The 23212-nt window shown below is 35.7% G+C and overlaps 1 protein-coding gene across 2 annotated transcripts in view; it reads right to left on the bottom strand.

Annotated features, from left to right (window-relative positions):
* IBTK (inhibitor of Bruton tyrosine kinase) overlaps positions 1-23212 on the bottom strand; it is a 54242-nt gene that overhangs the window by 7642 nt on the left and 23388 nt on the right. The window contains exons 11-26 of one of the 2 annotated variants that reach the window (XM_053973376.1): positions 22674-22848; positions 21271-21864; positions 20399-20485; positions 19408-19490; positions 19268-19305; positions 17410-17503; positions 16922-17023; positions 16088-16205; positions 14529-14589; positions 13773-13900; positions 12199-12311; positions 11466-11614; positions 11104-11267; positions 9877-9969; positions 8585-8743; positions 3449-3601 (exon numbers count right to left, since the gene is read on the bottom strand). In XM_053973376.1, the coding sequence (XP_053829351.1) occupies positions 3449-3601; positions 8585-8743; positions 9877-9969; positions 11104-11267; positions 11466-11614; positions 12199-12311; positions 13773-13900; positions 14529-14589; positions 16088-16205; positions 16922-17023; positions 17410-17503; positions 19268-19305; positions 19408-19490; positions 20399-20485; positions 21271-21864; positions 22674-22848 (2311 nt within the window). The remainder of the gene's footprint in view (positions 1-3448; positions 3602-8584; positions 8744-9876; positions 9970-11103; positions 11268-11465; positions 11615-12198; positions 12312-13772; positions 13901-14528; positions 14590-16087; positions 16206-16921; positions 17024-17409; positions 17504-19267; positions 19306-19407; positions 19491-20398; positions 20486-21270; positions 21865-22673; positions 22849-23212) is intronic. The other variant, XM_053973377.1, reaches the window with a different exon arrangement.

Raw genomic sequence — 23212 nt, 5'->3', positions numbered from 1 at the left:
TAGTGATCAATTAAAAAGCAAGTAAATATCTATATCATCTCCCTCATTTAAAGCTAATGGGGCTTTAAAATGTAGGAAGAAGTCCAGGTATTTTTAAGCTGTTTGTACATACATACATCTGTATTTCTTGCTAACAAGACAAGAAATACACTCAGACAGACACTCAGAAAGACACTCAGTCCAGATATTAAATCAACTGCAGATATTTCAGCATTCTAAATTAATTCCTCAGCTGGCATCAAAATGACTAGGAGAAATGGAATACACAGGAAATGTGAAGCTAGCATATACAAAAAAATGGAAAAAGAGCCACAAAAATATAGAACTTGGAAACCTGGAAGTCTTAGAAATTAAGACTGATGCAGACACATAAATGGTTCTGCATGGAAATAAACCAGCCAAGTATCATCTGTACTGAACCAACCTGATTAACTCAGTTGGCTGAACTTGCCATGACTCTTGTACAGCCACCAAAATGTCCCAGCCCTCAGCTCCCTAGTGTTTCTTGAGTATTTGCTCATGAGATGCCAGGTCAGGTTTGGTGTCTCCCTGATCTAATAACTGCTCTCAGAAAAAGAACACAAAGCCTGGTCTCCTGCAGAACCCTCCTGGGTTTTACTGTATCATTTGAGTCATGAGCTACATATTAGCTCATTATTAGCCATGACAGAACTAGGCCATTCCCACACCAAGCCGCAAATACTTGTTTCCACTAAGATGCTTCACTGCTCCCTGGAGTAACACAGTGAAGACAACTCAGGCTGCCACAACTAAGTGAAGTCATGTCAGGCCTATGTTTTCAGCTTGGACACATGCACAGCACAACTCCCAAGGCTGAGGTGCCCCTGGAAACAACGCATCCACATCCACATGCCCCAGCTCTTGGAATGATCTGCCTCTCAATTAAATGCAGTTCAAATCACCACAATTTATAACATGGTTTGCCTAAAAAAAAAAAAACCTGTACTGCAAAAATTGGAAAGTGACAGTACATAGAAGAATGCTTATCTTACCATCCAAAATACCCTCATCCAGAGAGGTAAGAAAACTGTCAGTTTAATTAGTGCACAGTTTATTCAACGGAGAAAGACAAAGCAGGAACATTAAGTCATGCAAGTATCTTCAGTGTCCCATCACCAAGTCTGACATCAATAGATGAGGATTGCTTATACTCTACTCTTGTGCAATTTCCTTCCCTTAAAAAGGAAGGGGTAAGGGTGTAAATAATTAATCTTTATAGAAATAGGCCTTAAATGCCACAGGTAAAAATTAGAGCCTACTGTGACAAAACTGCACAGTCAAAAAATAAAATTACCTCAAACTAGAAACTCCCCTTCTAAGTTTCAGATTGGAGGAACTAGTCACCTAGGCTCTCTATACCTACTAGAAAAAAATAAGCATCTTCAGACACAATTCAAAAACAGATATTTGGAGGGGCCTTCTTTCCAAAGTGATGATAGTCAATTTAGTCATCTACGAGGCTTCCACTAGCTTAATGTATCATCTTCAGACATTTACTATATTAGACCTGGATTCAGCTCAAACAGTCCACTTTGAGAGCGTGCAGACTGGCCAGACTGCACAGACGAGACAAGGCAATGCAAAAGGAAAAGAAATTACTTTATGAAGATTACAGAGCTGTTGTGGCAAAGTTAATAATAGCATCCAGTGCAAATTTTCTTATTACCAGCCCCAGGCATCTCCCATATGATGAAAAGTTTTATTATTGTCCTAGCAACAAAATGAACAATGCCAGTTCTGCAGATTTGTGTTTCATGTCCCCACACCTCCACTCACCACAGTAACTTTAGCTTTATCACACTGTTCCTGAGGAATGCCTCCCCATCACACAAATGACTCCTACCTCTCTCCTCAGACACTATCCCACACACAATGTTCCTACATTTCTACCCTCATTTTATTCTATATATAGCAGTAAAACATGTACTACTTCTGTCCTAGGGAAACACCAGTTTTTATACAAGCTGAACAACCAAAAGCAGGGCTCAGCAGAACTTTCTTTTCCTCACAGAGGAGTCAGTTGTTGGAGGACAGTGGAACAGGAGTTCATAAGAAAAACAGCCAGATAATGACAAAGCTCCTTGTGCACCAACAGCTCTGCAAACTTCTCCCTCAGCACAGCTGCGTAAAATTGAGTCAGATTGCTCTAAAGTTGTGTTGTGTGAAGGATTACAGAAGCTCCCCCTCTTTACTCAAGAGCTTCATTTAAGCTCAGTCCCTCAGGCCTTCATTGGGCTATGCTGCAGCTATGGCCAAGCCCAGCTTTGCTGTTCCTGACCCTGACTTGATTTGCAGGTTTGACGTCAGCCTTGCCTGATCCCAATGCACCTGTCTGTGCCCACTGACTGTGGCTCATCCTGGTTTCTGCCCCAGAGCCTGCCTTGCTCACCTCCCTCTGTAACACTGGGGCTGTGCCTTTGCCAGGGAAGCCACCAGTCAGCCAGTTGTGCTGTCACACTAGGGTGCCCTGCCACTGTGGGTCAGCTGGTCTGCACTGGTCACATAGTAGGTGGTAGAGTCTGTAAGATTTTCAGGCTCTCTGTTTTGTAAATATATGAAACATCTACAATTCAAAGTTACTGATGACAGGGGGAAGAGATGCAGGTGGGTGGGCAGTTCAGTCAAACAGACCTTCAACAATAAGGCTGAGATTCTTTCCTCAGCTTAAACAGTTATTTTAACCCAGAACAGGGATTCTATTGGAGGTACCAAGAGGATACATGGCTAAAACATTTTGACCAAAGAGCAACATTGTCTAATAACTAGAGATATAATTCACATGTGCCTTATTTTTGTCCTTAGAACTGTAACCCCACAGGAATTATAATACACAGAGTATTATAACCAGTGCATCAATGTTTCTGTAAGCCTGCTTAGTCCATGATAAACTGCACTTAAACAATTAAGCCATCTTACAAGAAAACTCAGATTAGGAAATGCCAGAACTGTGTTTGAATAAACTAATTTTATCCACTCAGTGGTTACACAGAAATGCTTTTAGCAAAATATTTCATGAATGGTATATCTGAATGCTCATGAATATCTAATTTCTGCAAAGGTTAGAAAATACTGATTTATCATTTTATACATAGATACATATGCAAACAAATTCAGATATGTTTTGTTTGGAGCCTGAAGTTTCTATATACATGTATATATTTATATATTTATATATAAACATGTATCCATCTATATGGATACATACACTTTGAAACTGAAACAAAGTATTAGCTGTTGCATTAAATTGCTTAAATCTTTACGCTTTCTATTCTTAAGAGTATTTCATTCATAAAAAAACTTATTATAACAGAATTGTCAGAAGAATGCTTTTTTTAAATGACAATTTTATTCTTATTTCAGCAGAATTTAACAGGTCATTGTGCTTCTTGTACAATGGTTGACCAATTAGAAAAAAATGCATTCTTACCTTATGGTGTTTTGGACCGATGAATCCTCAGATCCTTTATATCCACATCTTTTAATACCAGTACCAGGTGAATTATTCACACTCATACATTTTTCTTCTTCCATCACAAGATCACGGAATGACTTTGGCAAAGCAGAATGTAATGAAGACGACCTTTTTCGAAACAAAAATGAAACAAAACCAATGCACTTGACACTTGCACTTTCCAAGATCCCATGTTATTCTATGATTCAGATAGCAAAGAGGCCTTTCTACTAAAAAGACATATATAAAAATACATTTATTACTAAAAATACATTGTTACTTGGGTTTTGTATACCACCATTATCCTGCTAGACCCCATGTGTTAAAGTAAATAATTTTTGATCATATAGATAAAGAACAGGAAATAAATATCTATGAGAACAGAGGAAGCCAGTAGTTTTGAAATTTCATTAAAATTAAAAAAAAAAAGAAAAAATCAAACCCCACTCCACCACCTACTTCCTGCACCTCATCCTCTTAAAAAGTATTTTTTTCTTCATGGATGGCTTATCTTAAGCTGTACCTTTTCTAACAGTGCTAGTCCTTGAAAAATATTTTCATAAATCACAATGCTCCAGGTACTGTTGGTCTAACACAAGCAGTTTACCACCATGAAAGTCAAATATACCTGATTTTTTCTTCCCAAGATACTGAATGAGTTACTCATACCTGCTTGAGAATCTATAAATCCCTTAATCCACAGTGAAGTTCAATAAAACTGATATCCTTCATTTTCTTTTACTTATCCAAGCACAAGTTACTGAATTAGAGCCTGCATATTATCTTTGAAAAATAAACCAGTAAGAAAATATAGCAATTTAGCATCTTAGGTATCATGAACACTTTCCAAACCCAAAACCTTTTTATTTACAGAATTCAAGGTAGTTACCATGAGTTCTTCTCTTACCTATCAAGGCTTTGGAATTAATTCTTCATAAACACTACAGAAGTAAAACAAGCTTTTTATACAATGCCAATTGCTTGTGCAACTGCCATAAGAAGAGCAGCATCCCAAATCAAAGACTTTAAAGCTACATGTAGGTGGGACACAATTTAAGGTAACAAAGATGAATGAATTTTAAAAGCACAACATTGTATCTGAAATGTTACAACAAAAGCATCTGAAATCTATGCATGATGTCTGATGTTAGACCACCTAGCTTAAGTTTGGATCTTTTCTTTAAATATTGGATAAGCAGCATAGAAGACACAGAAAGCAGAATGGGAACCTCCAGATACAGGGACTCGGAGTCATTTGGCACATCCTCTACTCCTACCACCAGCTGGCACAGGCAAGTTCAGGCAAGTGTTTGACCAGAGCTCCCCTAAACCTATTATACTGAGTATGCATATGGTCCATATGATCTGCTGTCACAGAAGCTGCTTCTGCTAGTAACATTTTAAGTAGCCTACTTTGATTTGATTTACCCATTTCCATGAAAATTCAGCACTGCAGTCAGATCCACTTGGAACAGAGAGCCAAAAAAAAAAAAACAAAACAAAACAAAACAAAACAAAAAAAAAACAAAAAAAAAAAAAAAAAAAAAAAAACCAAAAAAAAAAAAAAAAAAAAACGATCCACAAACATCTCCCAAAAAAATCAACTGTGTCACTCTCAGTTTGTGAACCTATCCAAAACAATTATTTGTGGCTTAAAATGATTTGTTTGAAAAGTGGTACAAAATTTTCCTAACATGTAACAACTCTAAATTTAAGCTTGTCCTGTCTGATACATTGACATTTTTATCTAATTCGCAAAATTAGAAAAACTAATTTATACTTTAAAAAAAGAAGTGGAGTATGACTATGGTTCTCTAAGATGTAACTGCAAACCATCAAACCATGGAGTTCCAAAACAGCTGCTGATGTTACTATAAGCTGGAATACTGTCAACCCAACAACCTAGAAATCAGGATACGCAATTGTTAATTCTCAAGAGAGACTTCCAATTTCTTCATGCCTCTGGTCTTGAAAAGCCATAGACTGTCCTGAGCTTAAAAACGGCCCAAAACAAGTAAGCAACACTCCTATTTCCTTGATCAAAGTGGGTTTAGAGAACTAATAAAGTCAACATGCAGTTAACTTTAGACATTTTTTCAAAGTATTACTAGAGCACTATTTTATTTTTCCCTTCTAATTTTCAGTTTTCTTCAAAGGAAGAAACAAAGGTTCAGTTTCCCAAAAAACTGTGAATCTGAAGGTTTCTCTTAGTGGAAAAGGTAGGGTATAGTGTATGACAGACTTTCAGTCAACCAAAAAAAGCCAGAAGGTCCCACACCCTTCTGGCAAGTGTGCTTCACCGCATTCAGCATCCAAGTTGAGTATCTGATTTCACTGGAACACAAGTTCTATGGCTTTGACTATATTGCAAGTGTGGAAAGCTCAATCGACTGCCAAATGCAGTCATTAACAGTCCACTGTGAATTTACAGACTAAGTCTGCAAATATAATATTAGAGTAGTTGAGTAACACAACCATTCTACCTTACACACAAAAATACTTCGAACAACTAGCAGGGGCAATCAACTAATTGATTGCCTGCCTAAAGGAGCTTGAAGTTTATTCAATAAATGTTTTCTTCCAGCAGAGAGGCCTAATTTTAAAATTTCATATAACTCCCACTGGTTCTGTGCTTGAACTTTTGAGCTACTGGTATTTTCCAGATCGGCAGCCAGAGGAACGCAGGAGGAACGTGTGGAATCACGCACGGTGACCACATGAGTGTTAGATTGGATTCCATCCTCCTGAAATATACCCTAGCCTTTCCACCTAAGATGGTTTGTGTAACACAGTAGGCCCAGCTCTTTCCAAAAACTGTTTAATCAGAACCTTAAGAGCACAAGATACTTTTTGGAGACATTTATCGAGGGATATTCAAAAATCAAGTCTTTATTTGCTTTTTAAAAGCAAGAAAGAATTCATAGGCAGTTTGCAGTTTAAATAACACTCAATAGGATAAAGAATTATCTGTCAGAGAGTAGATGAATAGTATGAATAAGTCAAACTATTTAGGCAGAACCTGCCTTTCTTAAACCTATGCTGGCTAGACCTGACCACCTGGTTGTCCTGCACATGCCATGTTAAGGCACTAAGGATGATCTGCCCCATGACCCTCCCTGGAGCTGAGGTCAGGCTGACAGGCCCAAAGTTCCCCACGTTCTCCTTCTAATCTTTCTTTAATTGGGTCTCATATAGGCTCACCTCCAGACACCAGGGCCTTCTCTATTTGACATGGCCTGCTGGTAAATGATTTAAAGTGGCTCAGTGGTCACCTTCACCAGGTCCCTCAGTACCCTTGGGTTGATCTCATCCAGCCCCATGTACCTGTGTGTGTCTAAGAGGTGTAGCACATCACTGACCATTTCCCTTTAGATTATGGGGGATTCATTCGAGCCCATGGGGCTGGGGACCTGGAGAATGACTCATTATTAAAGACTGAGTCAAAGAAGATATCAGGTGCCTCAGGATTTCCTTCATACTTTGTCACTGCACCTGATAAAAGGATAGAGATTCTCCTTCACCTTCATTTTATTTCTATAAACAATTTTGTCTTTATTTTTTAGAATTTTTATATGGCATTGTCCTCATGGATAATTACAACATTAGTAGTGAGATTACAAATAGTAGATAGAGTATTACTTTTTTTAATATAATAAAGGATAGAATGACTCCGTATTTGCTGTGCTCATCAACATGTGATTCAACCATCAATTTCTCCTAGTAAATTTTAAGCCTCAGAGCTGTTAACACCTCAGCCCTGTGACACGTCCACTAGCTAAGGCAAATAATTAACCTGCTGCTTGACCTGCAAAATCACCTGCATAAAGCAGGTAGCATATTCTTCAAAGCATTTGAGAGGACCAGTTTTAAGGACACAAATTCATCCATTCACTAGACTTCAGAAGATGAATCTTGCAAACCTTGTTTCTCCTTTTGTCAAGGTCTCAATTATTGTCCAGAGATCAGGAAGAGTCTGAATCCTTAAGTGCAAACTAACTCATTGTCTTTCCTCTTAAAAATAAAATCGTGGGCTTTGCCCAATATTATATCATAACAAATTTAAGGAATTGGGGGAGTAAAGGAGACCCTAAATTTTAGTATCAGGTGTACACGGATGAAAATCAATGGGAAGACAGAAAGCTTAAGAGTGACTGCGATGGATATGCTGAAACCTTTGCTCCCACTGAGGTACAACCAAGTAAGCTACAGAGAGAGGAGACTGACAGTCCTTCTAGGGAAACAGTACAAATGTAATCTGCAATAAAAGTCTAGACCTTCTTGAATAGGGAAAACTGGAGAAATGGCCACATTTACTTAAATGAACTTGAAATCAACATTTATTTCATGCTTAGAGCATGCAAATAAGTATTAATCCTATGATAATCAAACCCATTAAATATACATAATTTGAAACTTCTACATGTTTTGTTTATGTTTTTATCCAATACCAACAGTATAAGTGAAGAACAAAGCATGACTTGGGCTAGCACCTTATTACATTTGTTATAAACCTAATCCACTGAACAGATGATAAACCATTTTTGCATTCGATACTATGATATTAACTCAAACCCTTAAATTGTATGTGATCAGCATTCAAAGTCATTTTAAACCCCTATGTGGAACATCCTTCCACCATAAAAACTTTTAGAAGCATCCAAAGCTCCCTCCAGCTCCAAGACACCTAGATAACTTTGTTATCCCTAATTTGGGTCAATTTTGCTCTAGTCCAAAGTCATTCCAGACCTTCCCCCAGGAATGGCTAACATTTTCCTTTGGTTTTGACAGAGAAAAAACACCATTCATAATGGTTTTCAATAACCTCTTCCTAGCTAAGTTTCAGAGCTAGTTCTCAATCTTCTTCTTCTATGATTTACTTGGACACCATCTGCAAATACAACATCTTACACAGAAAAGCAACAGATGGGATGCAGTCTTTTGACTCAGAGCAAAATTTCAAAGAACTGTTAAACTGCAACCACTGCATTTCCCTACCCCCTCTGAATTTCTAGATTACTTCCAAATGTAGATACAAATAGCTCAGTCTGCTTATTCAATGTGAAAACGCTCCAAAAAAAAAAAAAAAGAATTGATATTTGATTTATAACATACCACGCATTCCCTAGTTTTGCAACTTTTGTGGGTGGAGGTGGTGCAGTTACTGCAGTGGTAGGCTCCAGGCTGCTAGCTACTGCTCCATTATCTTTTGCTGCCAGGGCAATCATTTTCCTTTGCTTCTGAGAAAGCTTGATTCCATGAGACATCATTCTGCTGTGAATGGACATTGAAAACAAAGAAGTTGCAAGATCCATCTCCTTTGAGATTACTCACCTTTAATCCTGCAAATTAAACTGAGAAATAACTTCTTTCCTAAACAAAAATACTTTGCTTAGACTGCCAACAGGCAAGGGCGGGGGGCAAGGGCTTAAATGGCTGGGAAACAAAAAAAGGATCAATTAATATCAAGAGTGACAGAAAGAACACAACACAGAAATATTCTTCACTTAGATGTCCATAAATGAAAACACTCAGAGTAGGAATCAAGTCACCAAAAGAGGACTACCACCAGATGATTTTCCATTTTACCACCAGTCTATTTTCTAATCTTGTGATTTTTTAGAGATTGTCAAGTTTAGCTCCCTTAAACCAAAAATATTCATACATTAAAAGAATGTATACAACAGCATAGAGACATTTCTTCTACCTGTAATAATTTTCTTTTCTAAGCTATTTGGATTCTTCAGTCTTGGCTGTTTTGCTTGCAGTTTCTGAATCTATCTATCAAGCAAGCCTTTATCAGCTTCCATGAGTACTGTCCTAACTCTCCTTTATAGGAAAGCCACACCTCAAAGGTCATGAGAGTCATCTCCTGTTCTCTTCCATATGTTGCCACTTAACACTAACTTTAATATACTGCCTTGTAAAAAAGCACATTTATCTCCTTGCGTCTTTTGGGATGCTTCTACAAGAAGGAACCACACTTGCTTCTGTCTGAAGAATTGTCAACATCAAGACATGAGTTCTGGGAGAGGTCAGAGAATGCAAGACAAGAAATGAACTTCTCAAATCCAGTACTCATGTACAAGTAATTTCCAGCATCCTAGGGACAAGAATTCATTCTTTTTGGTCTGAAACAGAAAGGCTCAGCAGGACAGGCCACTTATTTAAGACACTAGCTCACTTGCTCTTTTGCAGTAGTTGACAAAGTAAGACTAGAGTAAAATAAAGGGATGCATTTTGTATGCTCAAAGAAAAACAACATAATGAAGTAAACAAAGCTGTTCAAAACCAAATAGGACAACTTTTATCCTGCTTTTTTTAAACTGAATGGCCTAAACCACTAAGTAAATTTGTAACAACCTAGGCCTATCACACTTTTTTATAGATTTTGGTTTTTTACCAACCTTGAATTTGCCTTTGGCATGGTTCCACATTTCTGCATACTTTCTTCAATTTCCATGATGGTTCTCAGATCCATAGCAGGAGGGCTGGCAGGGCTATATGAAAAATAAAAAGTTACCTTACAAGGCACTGATTTTTACTTACAATCCACAGTTCCAGCCTTCACTGAAATCCTCTAAATCATACATAGAATTGGTAACTGGTTGTATAATTTATGTCTGTTTCCTCAATTATGGCAAACCTCAAATAAAATGTTTCTGACAAAACTTTTATAAATATATACATATTTAAGAGCACACTATAAAAATACTTTCAAGACTCATTATAATAAGAAACAAAAAGATGTGGACTATGATTACTTTAAAAAAACTAGAACCCTAAAAAAATTAGATACCTAAAGCTATGATTACTTCAAAAAATTAAATAGCTAAATAAGGATACTTGATAGTCAAATGCTCATGCTAAGTTATAGAAAGGCACTCCTTGCAGCTCTGAAGGTTGAATTAGATGTCTCTTTTAAGTGGAGGATTAAAATTATTTCACATGATAAACAAAACAGTTTTTGCAGTCAGAGCGCTACACAAACATCAGTAACATTCTCAAACTTGAGGTATCAGTCTCTTTTTCATACATGACTTAATTTTAAACTTCCATTGAAATAAGCATTAATTAAATCTGTACATTCCCAAGCTTTACAAAAAACTATAAATTAAAATGTGTACTTAAAGGCATCTGTAAAGTAATTACAACTCGATTCAAGGACAGGCTTTGGAAAAAAACATAAGCAGCACTTCCTCCATCTCTCCTTACAGATAAAAAACAATACTCAATTTTTTATTATTGTACCAGTTAAACTTGTGGTGCTGATTTTTACAGCCCATTTAAGTCTAAAGGCCTAAAAAATCTCAAAGTACAGCGGAGCTCCTAAAAGCTTCAAGCATGGCATGATTCTACAAAAAACTCTCCAGTATTTTACACAGTATTAACAAAGTAGGTGTTAGAAAAGTACAGAGTAGAAGCAATTAAAAAAATAAGAATAATATATATAGAATTGCTTTTCTCAATGAATAATTACAAAATGTTGTCCTTTTATTAAATTACCAGGATGTTGAGTTTACATGTCAACTAATGTACAATCATTTTGAAGAGCAGATAGCTTTTTAGTCTGAATAGAACATTACTTGCTTTCACTACCAAGTGTAAAACAGTGACTGTAAGTATTACTGCACCTGAAACTGGTTGCTACCCAATTGGGAGAGCTTGCAGAGTTGTGTCTGGCACTGGGAATGGACTGTGGAACAGACTGCATCAATGCTGATGCTCCCCTGTATGACTTCATCTCCTTGTTAGGGTGAGAGGGTTTCACACCCTGACTGCATACTTTGTCCTTCACCTAAAGATCAGGCAGAAAATTGTTGATTGAACATTTCAAACACTAAATTTTATTTTCTTAATCAAATAAACAACAACTCTTTAAAGTTGTCTATTCAATTGTAAGTACAACAGGTTCACAGAAAGACTCTAAAATACCAACTCTGCTTTTGATGGACTAGATAAACACAAACAAAAAACTTGCTAAGAGAAATCCAACCTCAGTCCTCTCTGGATGAAATCCTTTTGTGAAGTCAGGGGACTGCAAGTCTCTGGGACTACCCACTCCTGCGTAACTACCTTCAGAGTCAGATGTTAAGAGTTCTGGAAGTGAGTCTACTGAGTTAGCTTTATCCAGTTTTACTGAGCCTAGAAATAAGAAAAGATAGAACTATTAAATCATGAGAGCCAGACTAAACAATGCTTAACAAACACAAAAATTATTCACACCATATGATGAATATAAAGCAACCAGAAGTTTACCTAGTGCAAAATACTAGCCAGTGGTAAGTCTAAGCAAATTTTTTGCTATCCATAATATTTTTTCAGAATGACATTACTCCCAGTTTTCTTCCTCTCTCTCACAATATACAAATAACAACACTTTTCCTTTAAATTATTCTACCATCTTCTCAGTAAAAAGTGGATAATTTATTCTTTGTTTCAGAAAAAAAAAAGCCCACAATGCATTAACAAAAATGTTCCACTTACTAAAACCACATAAGAAAATGTGCGTTATATTTATTTGATAAAATACATGCTTTTATCTGAACTTTGGGTACGATGACAAGCACTCTTTCAAAAACACCCTTAAGAATTCACTATTTAAATTCAACTATAGTGTTCACAAGAAAAGAAATACTATGATTTCCTTCCTGAAATACAGAAACTGCATTGCATGTTACACTTTATGTTCTGTTTTTATACCTGAAAGGAATCTCTTTCCCACTGACCTGTAGAGGCCGGACTCTGAATAATATCTGACAGATTATATCCTCCAGAGCTGTCAGACCGTTTCCTTGGCTTCTTTTTTGCCTTAGTTTTTGCTTTTTTGAAAAGGGCTTCCCTAACAGGAAAAAAACAAAAACAAAAAAAAACCCACAGAATGCATTAAAGCCAAAGAAATTGAGCTTCAAAACTATCCACATCAATGTCACATTTTTCAGTCAGCAGCAGTTATACTTCAAGCAGTAGTACCTGATCTCAGCAGCTGGCACTAGCTGCCTGCTCCTGCTCTGCTTATACACTGGCACAACCACTTCATAAATGATTTTGGGGGAAAAGAAGAATCCAGGAAGAAAAAAAATTCTTTCCAATCTAGATCTAGCCTCTGGACAATTCTACTGCACACAGACTTCTGCTGAGACAGTGGAAGACACAGCTGCTGCACAGGCTGGCACTGCCACCTAGGTCAGATTAAACCTGCTACAAATTACAGCAACTGACATAGAGCAAATTACAGACAACTCTCCACTTTTCTCTCTCTTGCTTTCTCCTAAATTACTGAAGCTCAATAAATGGCACAGTTGGTCTCATTTTTCCCTAACATAAACATTGCCATTATGATAACACTAATTTTACAATAAGGCAGATACAGGGTGATGTTACCCAAATTTCATGTGTTCCTGTATATGCTGTTAGAAAGAGTGAAATCAAATAAAAGGCATCTTTCATTTTAACAAAACTACTAGATACTCAGAAATGCATGAAATGCAGCTACAGTGCAATATTTCAAAGCTTCTTTAAGCAGCTTTTTGTTAAGTAACTACATAAATACTTAATCACTCCTGCAGCACTACTTTACACTACTTGGGGTGTCTATTTTTTAATCCTTGGACTACCCAATTCCCTAGAAGCTACCACCCAGCCTAGAAAAACACTGAAAGGCTTGTAGTTGAATACAAAACAGCATCTCAGTTTCCTTGATCTACTAGCCCTTACCTACACTAGTTTATTCAGTGCAACTTTTCCTGACACAAGTGCTCAGAACAGTACACAGTACTGCAAGTGAGGTTTCTTCTGCAGGCTGACATTTTATCCCACTGTTTGGAAGCCTGTCACCAAGCCATCCTATCATACTACAAAGCTCTGTATTTCACTTGGCAATTCTGTTAATATCAAAAAAAATAGATTATCACAATTTTTCAAACATATCTATACTACATTCACTAGTCCATTTTTTCTCTTTTGACCTGTCCTAATTCAGTGAAGTACAATGAACTGTACAATGAACTGCACAGTTGGTCTCACACATATACAGATACTCTTATCACATGCACAAGTCCCAAACATCACTGTGAATGCTCATTTTGCAACTTTTACTCACATGCCACTTTTAAATTGAAAGTGCTCTGCTGCAGTTTTGCAACATTTTCAAAGACTTAAGGAAACTGAGAATGGTCTTTGAAATCTCATTTCTTAATCTTTCAATTCTGAACTTAAATGCAGTCAGGCACCAATGCAAATGGGGATTAATGCCACACACAGTTGATCTTGTTAAAAATATTGATGAAAAACAAATACTTACTGAGAATTTTGTTCTGTATTCATTTCTTCCCTTAAAAATACAAAGTTCTCTCCATCTTCAGGCTCAAAAGAACTTATGTCAGGTCCATCTGGATATGGAGTAATTACTCTTCTGACCATAGCTGGAATCTGCAGTTGTAAAAGTCATTACATTAGGTTTCACTGAAGTTGTATGCTAGCAAATTTATGTAAGAGGGACAAAACAGTATGTCATTTAAAACACTTTCAGAGATCAGGTGATTAATTACTTAACAAGCTTATAAACTTAAGTTATATCTTTAAGCAAAATTGGAGAACTATTTTAAGTGACCGAGTCAAAATGCCTATGTTTCATCTATTGTTAACTTATGGCAAAAAATAAGCTTAAAGATTTTGCAAATATTTCTCTTTTACAGTAAGAGAATACTGGATTATAATGTGTCTTGGCTTTCACCATTGCATTACAGTTCAATTGTTCAATGTTATTGTTAACATCGTATAGATCTTAACCCTGAACTTTTCTGCTTTCTTCTCCTTTCTTCTAAGGGATGCTCTTTACCACAGGTTTTGCTTACGCTGTGCCATGCAACAATTGTTAATTACAGAACATTAATAAGTTTAATGTGTATAACTAATTAATTTAAAAGACACAACACTGTTGCATCAGTAGCTAGTGAATAATGAAATATGAACTGCTTGAGAGTGATAATAGAAGTAGACAACTTTATCTTTTCTCATTTTACACCTAATCAGCTTACACTCAAGTTGTACAACTTACCATTTTCCTGTAATAAACAGAAAGATCCTTCACAACTTCATCACTTAAGACATCCAGAGTCCTAAAAAAAAATTATCTTTATCCTTAAATACCAAATTAATCTTAGCAGCTTATGAAAAATCACATTAATGAAAAATTCAAATGAACATTTTGGATGAATCTAACCTACAGGTATTATCACCTATTCATGCTGTTCAGAGTCTAAAGGAAGACACTGAACACAAAATAAAAACTAATCAATACCTTTGTTGTAGGGCAGGATTAAACACACAACCTTCCCACCTACCTTTACCTAAGATCACAGCCAAAATAGTTAAGCTAACAAGAACTGGTCATTGTTTTACCTATTTCTGCATACTGTCTTCCTGATATGTATCTAAATACTCCAAATCTATGTAAATTCTCAAAAAAACTCAAACACAACACACAACATAGACATTTATGCCAAGAAACAATACTACAGCAACAAACTTGACTCAACAGAACTGTCTTGTCCATGTGAGCAGTTCTCATTGCAAAAAGCTGTCAGGACTTAGCTCTGTCTCAGGTTTCTCAAATTAAAAGTCTTTCTACCCAATACTAACACTTTCAGATTTTCACTAAAATTTAGATAGATTCTTAATTGTAGTAAGAATATTGCATGTAGGCTTAAGAGGAAACAAGTCTGAATTCCAAATAATCTTTAAGGAACATTACTAGATTTTTTTCTCTTCTCTCCAAAATCAAAGGTTAGAATGTTTATAGAGAGGTGAAGAGAGAAATTGCTAATATGAATGAACTTCTGTATCTGGGATGCAAGTGAAGCCACTGTGTGACGTGGCAATGAAATGCTGGCATTCTGAACTGTTTCAGATCTCTAAGAACTTCTGTAATAAAAAGAAGTCCAACAAAAAGGACAGAGAGAACTCACAATAAAGATTTTTTTTTGGCTGCATTTTTTGGTGTTTTTCTTAAGGTTTTGCTAGAAAAGAACTTCAATCAGTGCTGACAAGGTTTGCTCTGAGAAGAGCAAGAGATGATATGTACTTAGGAAGCAACTTGATGGCCTGTCCAAAAGCAGGCCCATCCTCTTTGGAAAATGAAGCAGCTATTTAATACACTTACTTAAATCAAATATGTATTGTTAACAACCATGTTTAAAAAAAACCCCACCCAAACAAACAATCCTAAAACAAACAAAAAATCCCTACAATAATCCCCATCCCCCCAAAAAACAACCTCCAAATGGAGGGAAAAGCCCCCCAGCAGTTTTATGCATCTTCAAAAACGTTTTTAAAACCCTGAAAAAGACTAGACCTAATGTTAAAGCCCACTGAATTCCAGAGAGGTTCTTCATGCCAGACTGTAACATATGGTTTTGTACTACAGAACTGGTACAGTATGTACAGATATTTAACTGGCTTCTCTCTCCCTGACAAAAATGAGCCTACCTTTAAACTAGAAGCATTCAGCTGCATTTTAACATTAAACTGTCCATATTAGTTATTCCAATCCTTTTACCTTTTTGGGATATTTAAATTTTACAACTAATACATGAACACATTTGCATTCCTGCTTACCTTGCTTCAAGCAAAGCTGCCATATTGAGTCCTATAAACTGCAAGCAGGACAATTTTAGCTGTTCAGCACTATACATTGCTGAGAATTCCAACAGCTCAGCAGCATTCTTTAAGGTCACTGCAGAAACAAAACACAACAAACTAAATTAGATAATTGGCTGTAGTATCAAGCAGCCATTTTAAGACTTATTGAGCAGCATGATCCAGTTATTGAAATTTATCATATACTACCCCATTCCTAGAAAAAATGTTAACACTCAAATGGCCATAAACTATAGGAAGCTCCATGTAACTTTGTAGCAGCTTGTATGCAGTAGCTGCTTCACAGAACTAAAAAGCCCTACCTACAAACAGATCGGTTTCAAAATATTAAAACCCAGCAATCCAAAACAAAAAGTAAAGATAAAAATATCAAGTTCCATAAACAGCATAAACACTTGTTAAACTTCCAAATGTTCCAATTTAGTACAGAGAAAGAAAAAATTAAGAGAGTGAAAGAGGAGAGAGGGAACACTAAATACAAGGATATAAATTGAAACAGAATTCATTTTATAATATTTTAAAGAAAAGAAATTTCAATTCAATGAAATGAAGATTCCATTGGGGTTAGGGTTTTTTTGTTTGTTTTGTTTTTTACTTTTTTTTATTAAAGAGCATGAGATAAAGATGATGCAAAAGGATGGAAGATCACGCTAATGTGGAATATTGCTCGGACTAAAGCAGCAATTATTAGCAGACCTGCAATGAACATCAATATGTAATCACCTGAAAGGAAGATCTAAAAATACCATTTTTTGTTCTCTAACCCTTTACAGTACATGTGGCAGGACTCACATTTTTCTGCAATGGCTACTTCACAGATTTCTTTGAGTCTGGATATAAGAAGCTGGTCTGCTACCACAAGTACGTTACATATGAATTCCACATTTTGAGAATCTGGAAAACAAAGCATCATGTAAACACTGAAGGCAAATCAAAAGCAACTATAAAACAAACAGCTTCAATGAGATTTTACCAAAGCACAAATATAATGGCTTCACAAATTTTGATGGGATTTTCACAGCACAAGCAATAGCTTAGAAGAGCACCAACAGTCCACTTTTTGAAGCAACAGAAGGGAAAAGGAAAACTGTAGTTTGACAAACTAAAGAAAAGGTAAAATAAGGCCTGGGATATTGCTATCCCCTCAAACTCTAAAGAAAGAGTCAAAGTTTTTGATTTTTTTTAAAATGTAACTCCAACACAAGCACATTAAGATCTGAATTTCTATTTTAAAAATACAAAAATTCCAAAAGCTACAGTTGAAAATATATTAATGGCACCTTTTATGGCAAGAGCTTCATCTGTATACAAGTAATCCACAATTATCTGTAGTATGTCAGAATGGATGGGCATTTCCAGAGCTGAACAGGTAGCCTAAAAGGCAGAAGTATTTAAAGAAAAAAAAAGAAGAAACAGAAAGATTAGGCAAGGCTGACTACTTGGAATAAAATACAAAATTAAGACAGTACTTATATTAAGAAAATAACTCAGATTGAAGATCACATTTTCCATGTTAAACATTTACTTAAGCATTTGTACAAAAATCTATCCAAGTTTCTCAATCAAGAATTGATTGTAGCAAAGCAGTTAAAATCTGTTCAAACTTCTGAATAAATACCCATGAAACAGCTTCATGTTTGATCACTTTGATCATCTACTCTAACAATCCTCCTTAATTATATTTCTTTACCAACAATTGCCTAGAAGTAGAACTACAGGAACCCTCTATGCAAGTACTGAACTGCTTTCCTTTCAAATTCAAAAGAGCTAATGAAATCACAAGTTCCCAAATAACAATAATACAGAAGTAGTCACTACTGTTAATGCCTCTGAAAACAAGGCACTCATCAATTCCTCCATTTGAAGAACCATCCTAACTATTAAGGTAAAGCTTTCACAAGAGCAAACATTTGCCACTAAACCATGCAATTGTCACTATTGTGTTCATCACTGCTTAACAACTTTGGTTTACTTCAGGTGGCACCCACGTAAAGTTTCATACTAAAATATTTACTTTGCTTTAGAACATGCTACTGCTACTGACATATTTTCTTTCTAAGGTTAAAAACATCTTACAGACATTACGACTTTTATTTAACATCTACATATTTTGCTTCACAAAATATTTACTTATTAATTTAGGTTGATTTAGGTTTACTAACAAAATAATAGGAAACTACATATTGATATACAAAACCATGATACAAATGGACACTCAACACTTAAAAAAAACCCTCCTTAAATCATTCATTGGTCTCACAGTGTTTCAAATATGTTTTTTCAGGGATGACTTAGGAAAAGGCAGCACAGTAAGCTGGAGGATGGGTGAAGTTCTGTTTCACAACAGAACTGCCAGTACTTCACTTAAGTACTTAATGTTCTTAATGTATTACTGAAAAGCTAAGAAATTTGAGGAACTCCTGCACACTGCTTTAGATTTCAGTCTCAGAAAAATGCTTCTCCACTTAGACCATTCCTCTCTTTCTATAAACATTACCAATAGTGCTCAGGTAGTTAAACAGAGGTATTTTGTCAAATTACAATGTCCAGGAACAAACAGGGCATTGACACACCACTGGCAAATAGGAACAAAGACAAGTTAAAGATCTACACCTTTTGAAACAGCAGTTGGTGACTAAGTAGAATAGTCCCTGATATCTTCTATTTAATTTAACAGCAAAAGTCAGCTGGAATTCTACACACTGACCCTCAATCCTGCTCTCTCTTGCACTCAGTACATGTGACAAGTTATTCCAAACTCCATACTATGTAAATTGTATGATTTTTTACAGAAAGAAAATGAAAATTCAGCCAAAGCAGTATCCCATAAGAACAGTCCAGTCAGTCTTTTTTTATAAAGCCATGAACTAGTTCAAACTAAACCCCTAAAACAAAAGCAGCAATTTCCTTTGATATACAGTATTTATTATTCTCATTTAATACATAATCTCAATAGTACAAACACAGAGTAACCAAAAAGGTGGCTTGTGGGGTTTTTTTCTTGCAAACAGAGTCAAAGAATCCAACCCTTCCTTTTCCCTAGTATTTAGGATATGTTATTATAGGAAAAACTGAAAAGCGGTCACTTATTTGATGCAAAATAAAACGTACCATCACACATGGTTTTGGCAAACTTACCTCAATCCATGAGCTGCTTAACATGCTGTGAAAATAATCTGTAAAGAAAGGCATTTCAGTTCAAGATGCAATAAAATGACAGTTAAAAAAGACAATATAACTTATGTTACATAAATATATATAAAAATACACACACATACCAAGTCTTGCACAAAGTACACACTTATGACACGGGAACTCCTTTCCATCTAAAGATTTCAGGGTCACATCGCACAGGTATGAACTAGAAGATATTTAATAGCATCAGAACTGTGACTATTTAGAAGAGCTACAAGTTGTAAACGCTACAATTAAATGCTAACTTTAGTAAGTTAGGATTTATCCTTTGAAATAACACACACCTGAACTTTAATAATACCACAGAACATAAACCCAAAAGAATGGGCACAATACTTTCCAGAATTTCTTTGTCCAAAGTTAAGCTTCAAAAATTCCATCTGAAATACTTCCTTCAAAACTCAATTACTGTTGCAAAAAAGCTATGATTAAACAAATTGATTATGGCTAATTTTAGTCAATCTCAAATGGTCTATGTTAAGTTACCTATTTCTTCTATATCAGGAGGTACCATAAGCCTTGATTATGCATTTTAGGAATGAACCCAAATTCTGTGAAACCAGCTACTTTCATGCAATGTTGCTTCTCCTATATAGACAGACTATTCAGGACTTCGGGTATAAGTAACTCGATCACATAAATGGAATTAAAAAACAAACAGTACTTTGCTAAAAGCAAATTAGAAAACATACTATGCATTTGCTTATTTCCAATCCATGCAGTCTTACTGCTACAGAAAGCAGATTTACAGAAGTCAAATTGCTTTTGACTGGATTACCCATACCTTTTCTCCTGGCATTAGCATTCTATGACACAGCTAATCCACAGAACACACTAAGGTACAGTAAAAAGAAACAAAGATATACCACACATAATCTATTCCCACTTACTAATTTACAGATCAAGTCTATAAATATCTACAGAGAACTTCCAAACCTGAGTTACTATGATAGAGACAATTGCATACCAGAAATTAAAATGCAGCTGTGTCAACCTTAGTCCTTACTTAACATGTAAAGAGATGACATAAGAGGAAGGTAGTGGGGTAGGGGAAACTTGATTTTAAAAAATTACCATTTCTTCTGATTTAACTTTGGTTTGTTCCCATTCTTCTTGTTGACAACGTTAATTTTTCCATTTTCTAACCTGACTCCATCCAACCTGCAAATTATTGTTAAAAATAAGCAATACAATTAGTATACAGTTCAAACCATTAAGAACAGTTTTACAAAGTAACAGTACTTCAGTGGGCTCATATTGTGAATATGAAAACAAATCGTCATACAAAAATAGAAGCCAGCTGTTACTCGAAAAGTTTTCAAGGCAGATGTAAAATGCAACTGACATTCTTTCCTCATCTTAGATATGTATTTCATCTTAGATGGGAATTTCAGCACAGGTTTTTTTAGCATCCTAATTATTCAGAGAGGCTTGTGAATGGGATGGTAAAGACACACGAGTCCTGCTGGTGGATTACAGAGTAATACACCTTTAAAGGCAAAGTACTTTACCACAGAAATGTTACTTAGGAACTCAGTTTTAGCAGCAGCCTCACATCTTGGCTGTGCATGCAAGAAGTACAATAAGAAAACTGCCCTGAAAAAGCTCATATCCCTCTTTTGAAGGACAAATGCAGGAAAAAAACCTCCAAACTGATTAATGCAGTTCTACAGAGACAATTGATCTCAATTCCATTTGTTTCAGTATGTAACATAAAAATTACATCATTTGAACAAGAATTTAAATTTGAATTTAAATTAAATATGTACTGGAAATAAACCCAGTCAGTTCATAAGTAGCATTCCCTCATCATCTCCCCCTAATTTCTATTCTAAGATCAGTGTTTTAATTCCCACTATTGTTATAACAACTAAACTTAGATCAGCTACATAAAAAAAACTCCATGGAGAGTTTGTCAAAATATAAATGCATTTTCTTTCACCTACCTTCCACTTAAATTGCTGAGCCCAAACTTCTTTGCTGCACTTTGCAACATTTTAATGAGATTAGATTCATCACCAGCTTTGCCTTTTTTAGATTTGCTCTTCTGTTTTTCATTTATAACTTGCACTTGATTATTTCTATAAATCTCAAATGCAGACTTTCCATTGACATTTTCATCAAAGCTCATTTTGCTGAGATTAGAAATTAAAGTATCTTGATATTCATCTGATTTTTCTTTACATGAGATTTTTGGCTTGTAACCGTGAGTCAAAAGATCACAAGTATCAGTGTAAATGAACTGCAGAAGGTATGCAAACAGATCTGGATGGACCTTCTCAATTACATAGAGATCACATCCAACAGCATCTTCATCTTTACGGTAGATGTCTGGAGTGTCTAGCTGGCTGTCACTGGAAACAAAGAGCTTCTTGAAGAAGTCGGAGCGTACTGCCAAGATGTATTTGTGCACGGGGTACATTCTCGTACCAATCTGAAAAGTCACATCATGGATGCTGTCCATTTCATCGGTTTCATCTAACAGTTTGCCAAAATCCACTCCAAAACTTGATAGTGACACACTTGGAATTTCATAGAGACTAGAACAAAATTAAATACATAATCAAACACTATTTAAAACCTTCATCACATTTTAATGAAGAGAAATGTTTAATGAAGAGAAAAATTATGTTTTCCTTTGGTCTCCTTGGTTTTTTTCTTACATTGCCGCACTGCTCAACATTTCTTGTCCTGTTCTTTACAGAATTAAGTAATAGTATAGTATTTACACAAATAAACTATATAAATAAGTCTCTAGCTTCAGTATATTTACAGTATATACTATTTTACCGTTATTTTGTACCACTATTATCAGAACTATCTTATTTTTCCATGTCTCATTTTTCCAATATGAAAACACAGAAATGCTTGCTGTATTTCATATTACAAACTAAAGCAATAAGGGAAAAAAGCTAATGTTCAGCTATTTATCACAAATGTTGGAACCTATTATGAGAGCATAAGAAACATGGTCCAGTATTCTATTTACTTATTTTACTTCATACATTTCTTTCCAAACAAAGAAAAATTCACTTGTCACTTTTATTTAAAAGCTAATTATTAGTAATTACTGAAGGGGTGAATTTCTACAGTATTTAGAACTCAGAGTGTGTTATGAAATACATGGCAAATGCTTGTCTTAAACACTTCAGATGTCTATTATTATGCAAATACATAAGCTGAGGCCTTTAGATAACTTCAACATAATTACTAACAAAGTACCATTCTCTAGCAGTATGGATAACTGCATTTACTGTAACTTCTGTATGAGCCAAAAAACAGTTAGGAAAATTATTCAGTCTCAGTCACACACAAAAAAAAGTTACAGCTGTTGTTATCTTAAATATACCTGGTTTTAGGATCTGACTGTAATACAGCAAAATTGCAGCCACTAGGATCAGTGGCAATACTGACAGCTCGGTGGACAAAAGTCAGCTTCTGAAGTCGAATTCTTTCATACACACTGGTTGTGTCATGTTCACAAGACACATCACATGAAGGATGCTGAAGGCTTGATACAGGTTCTGTTAAAAAAAAAAGTGAATACACATCACAGAAAGATCCTGCTAATTAAAATACAACTAATACAACAAAAAGGCAAGACTATGACTTCTGTATGTCCATTGATGGAGTAACTGAATAAGGCTAAGCTATGCTGAAGATTTCAGCCTTGCTTATTTACAGAATATACAGGAGGAGAGCTGACAGTTTCACTGAAAATCTTGTCCTGTACGAGACAGGTATGTTCCTTGCAGAAAAACAAACCATCAGGACCTACTTCCAGTAACATGAGCCAAGTTAATAAGGTGGAAGTTGCTTTGGACCTTGAATTGTGCCCAGATAAGGGACTGGGAAACAGGATTCACAGACTTAACAGTGCAAGCAAGT

The sequence above is a fragment of the Vidua macroura genome, chromosome 3 (genome assembly GCF_024509145.1).
Source record: "Vidua macroura isolate BioBank_ID:100142 chromosome 3, ASM2450914v1, whole genome shotgun sequence".
Classification (NCBI taxonomy): domain Eukaryota; kingdom Metazoa; phylum Chordata; class Aves; order Passeriformes; family Viduidae; genus Vidua; species Vidua macroura.
The sequence above is the reverse complement of the archived record's forward strand: the minus strand, read 5'-3'. Positions and strand labels throughout refer to the sequence as shown.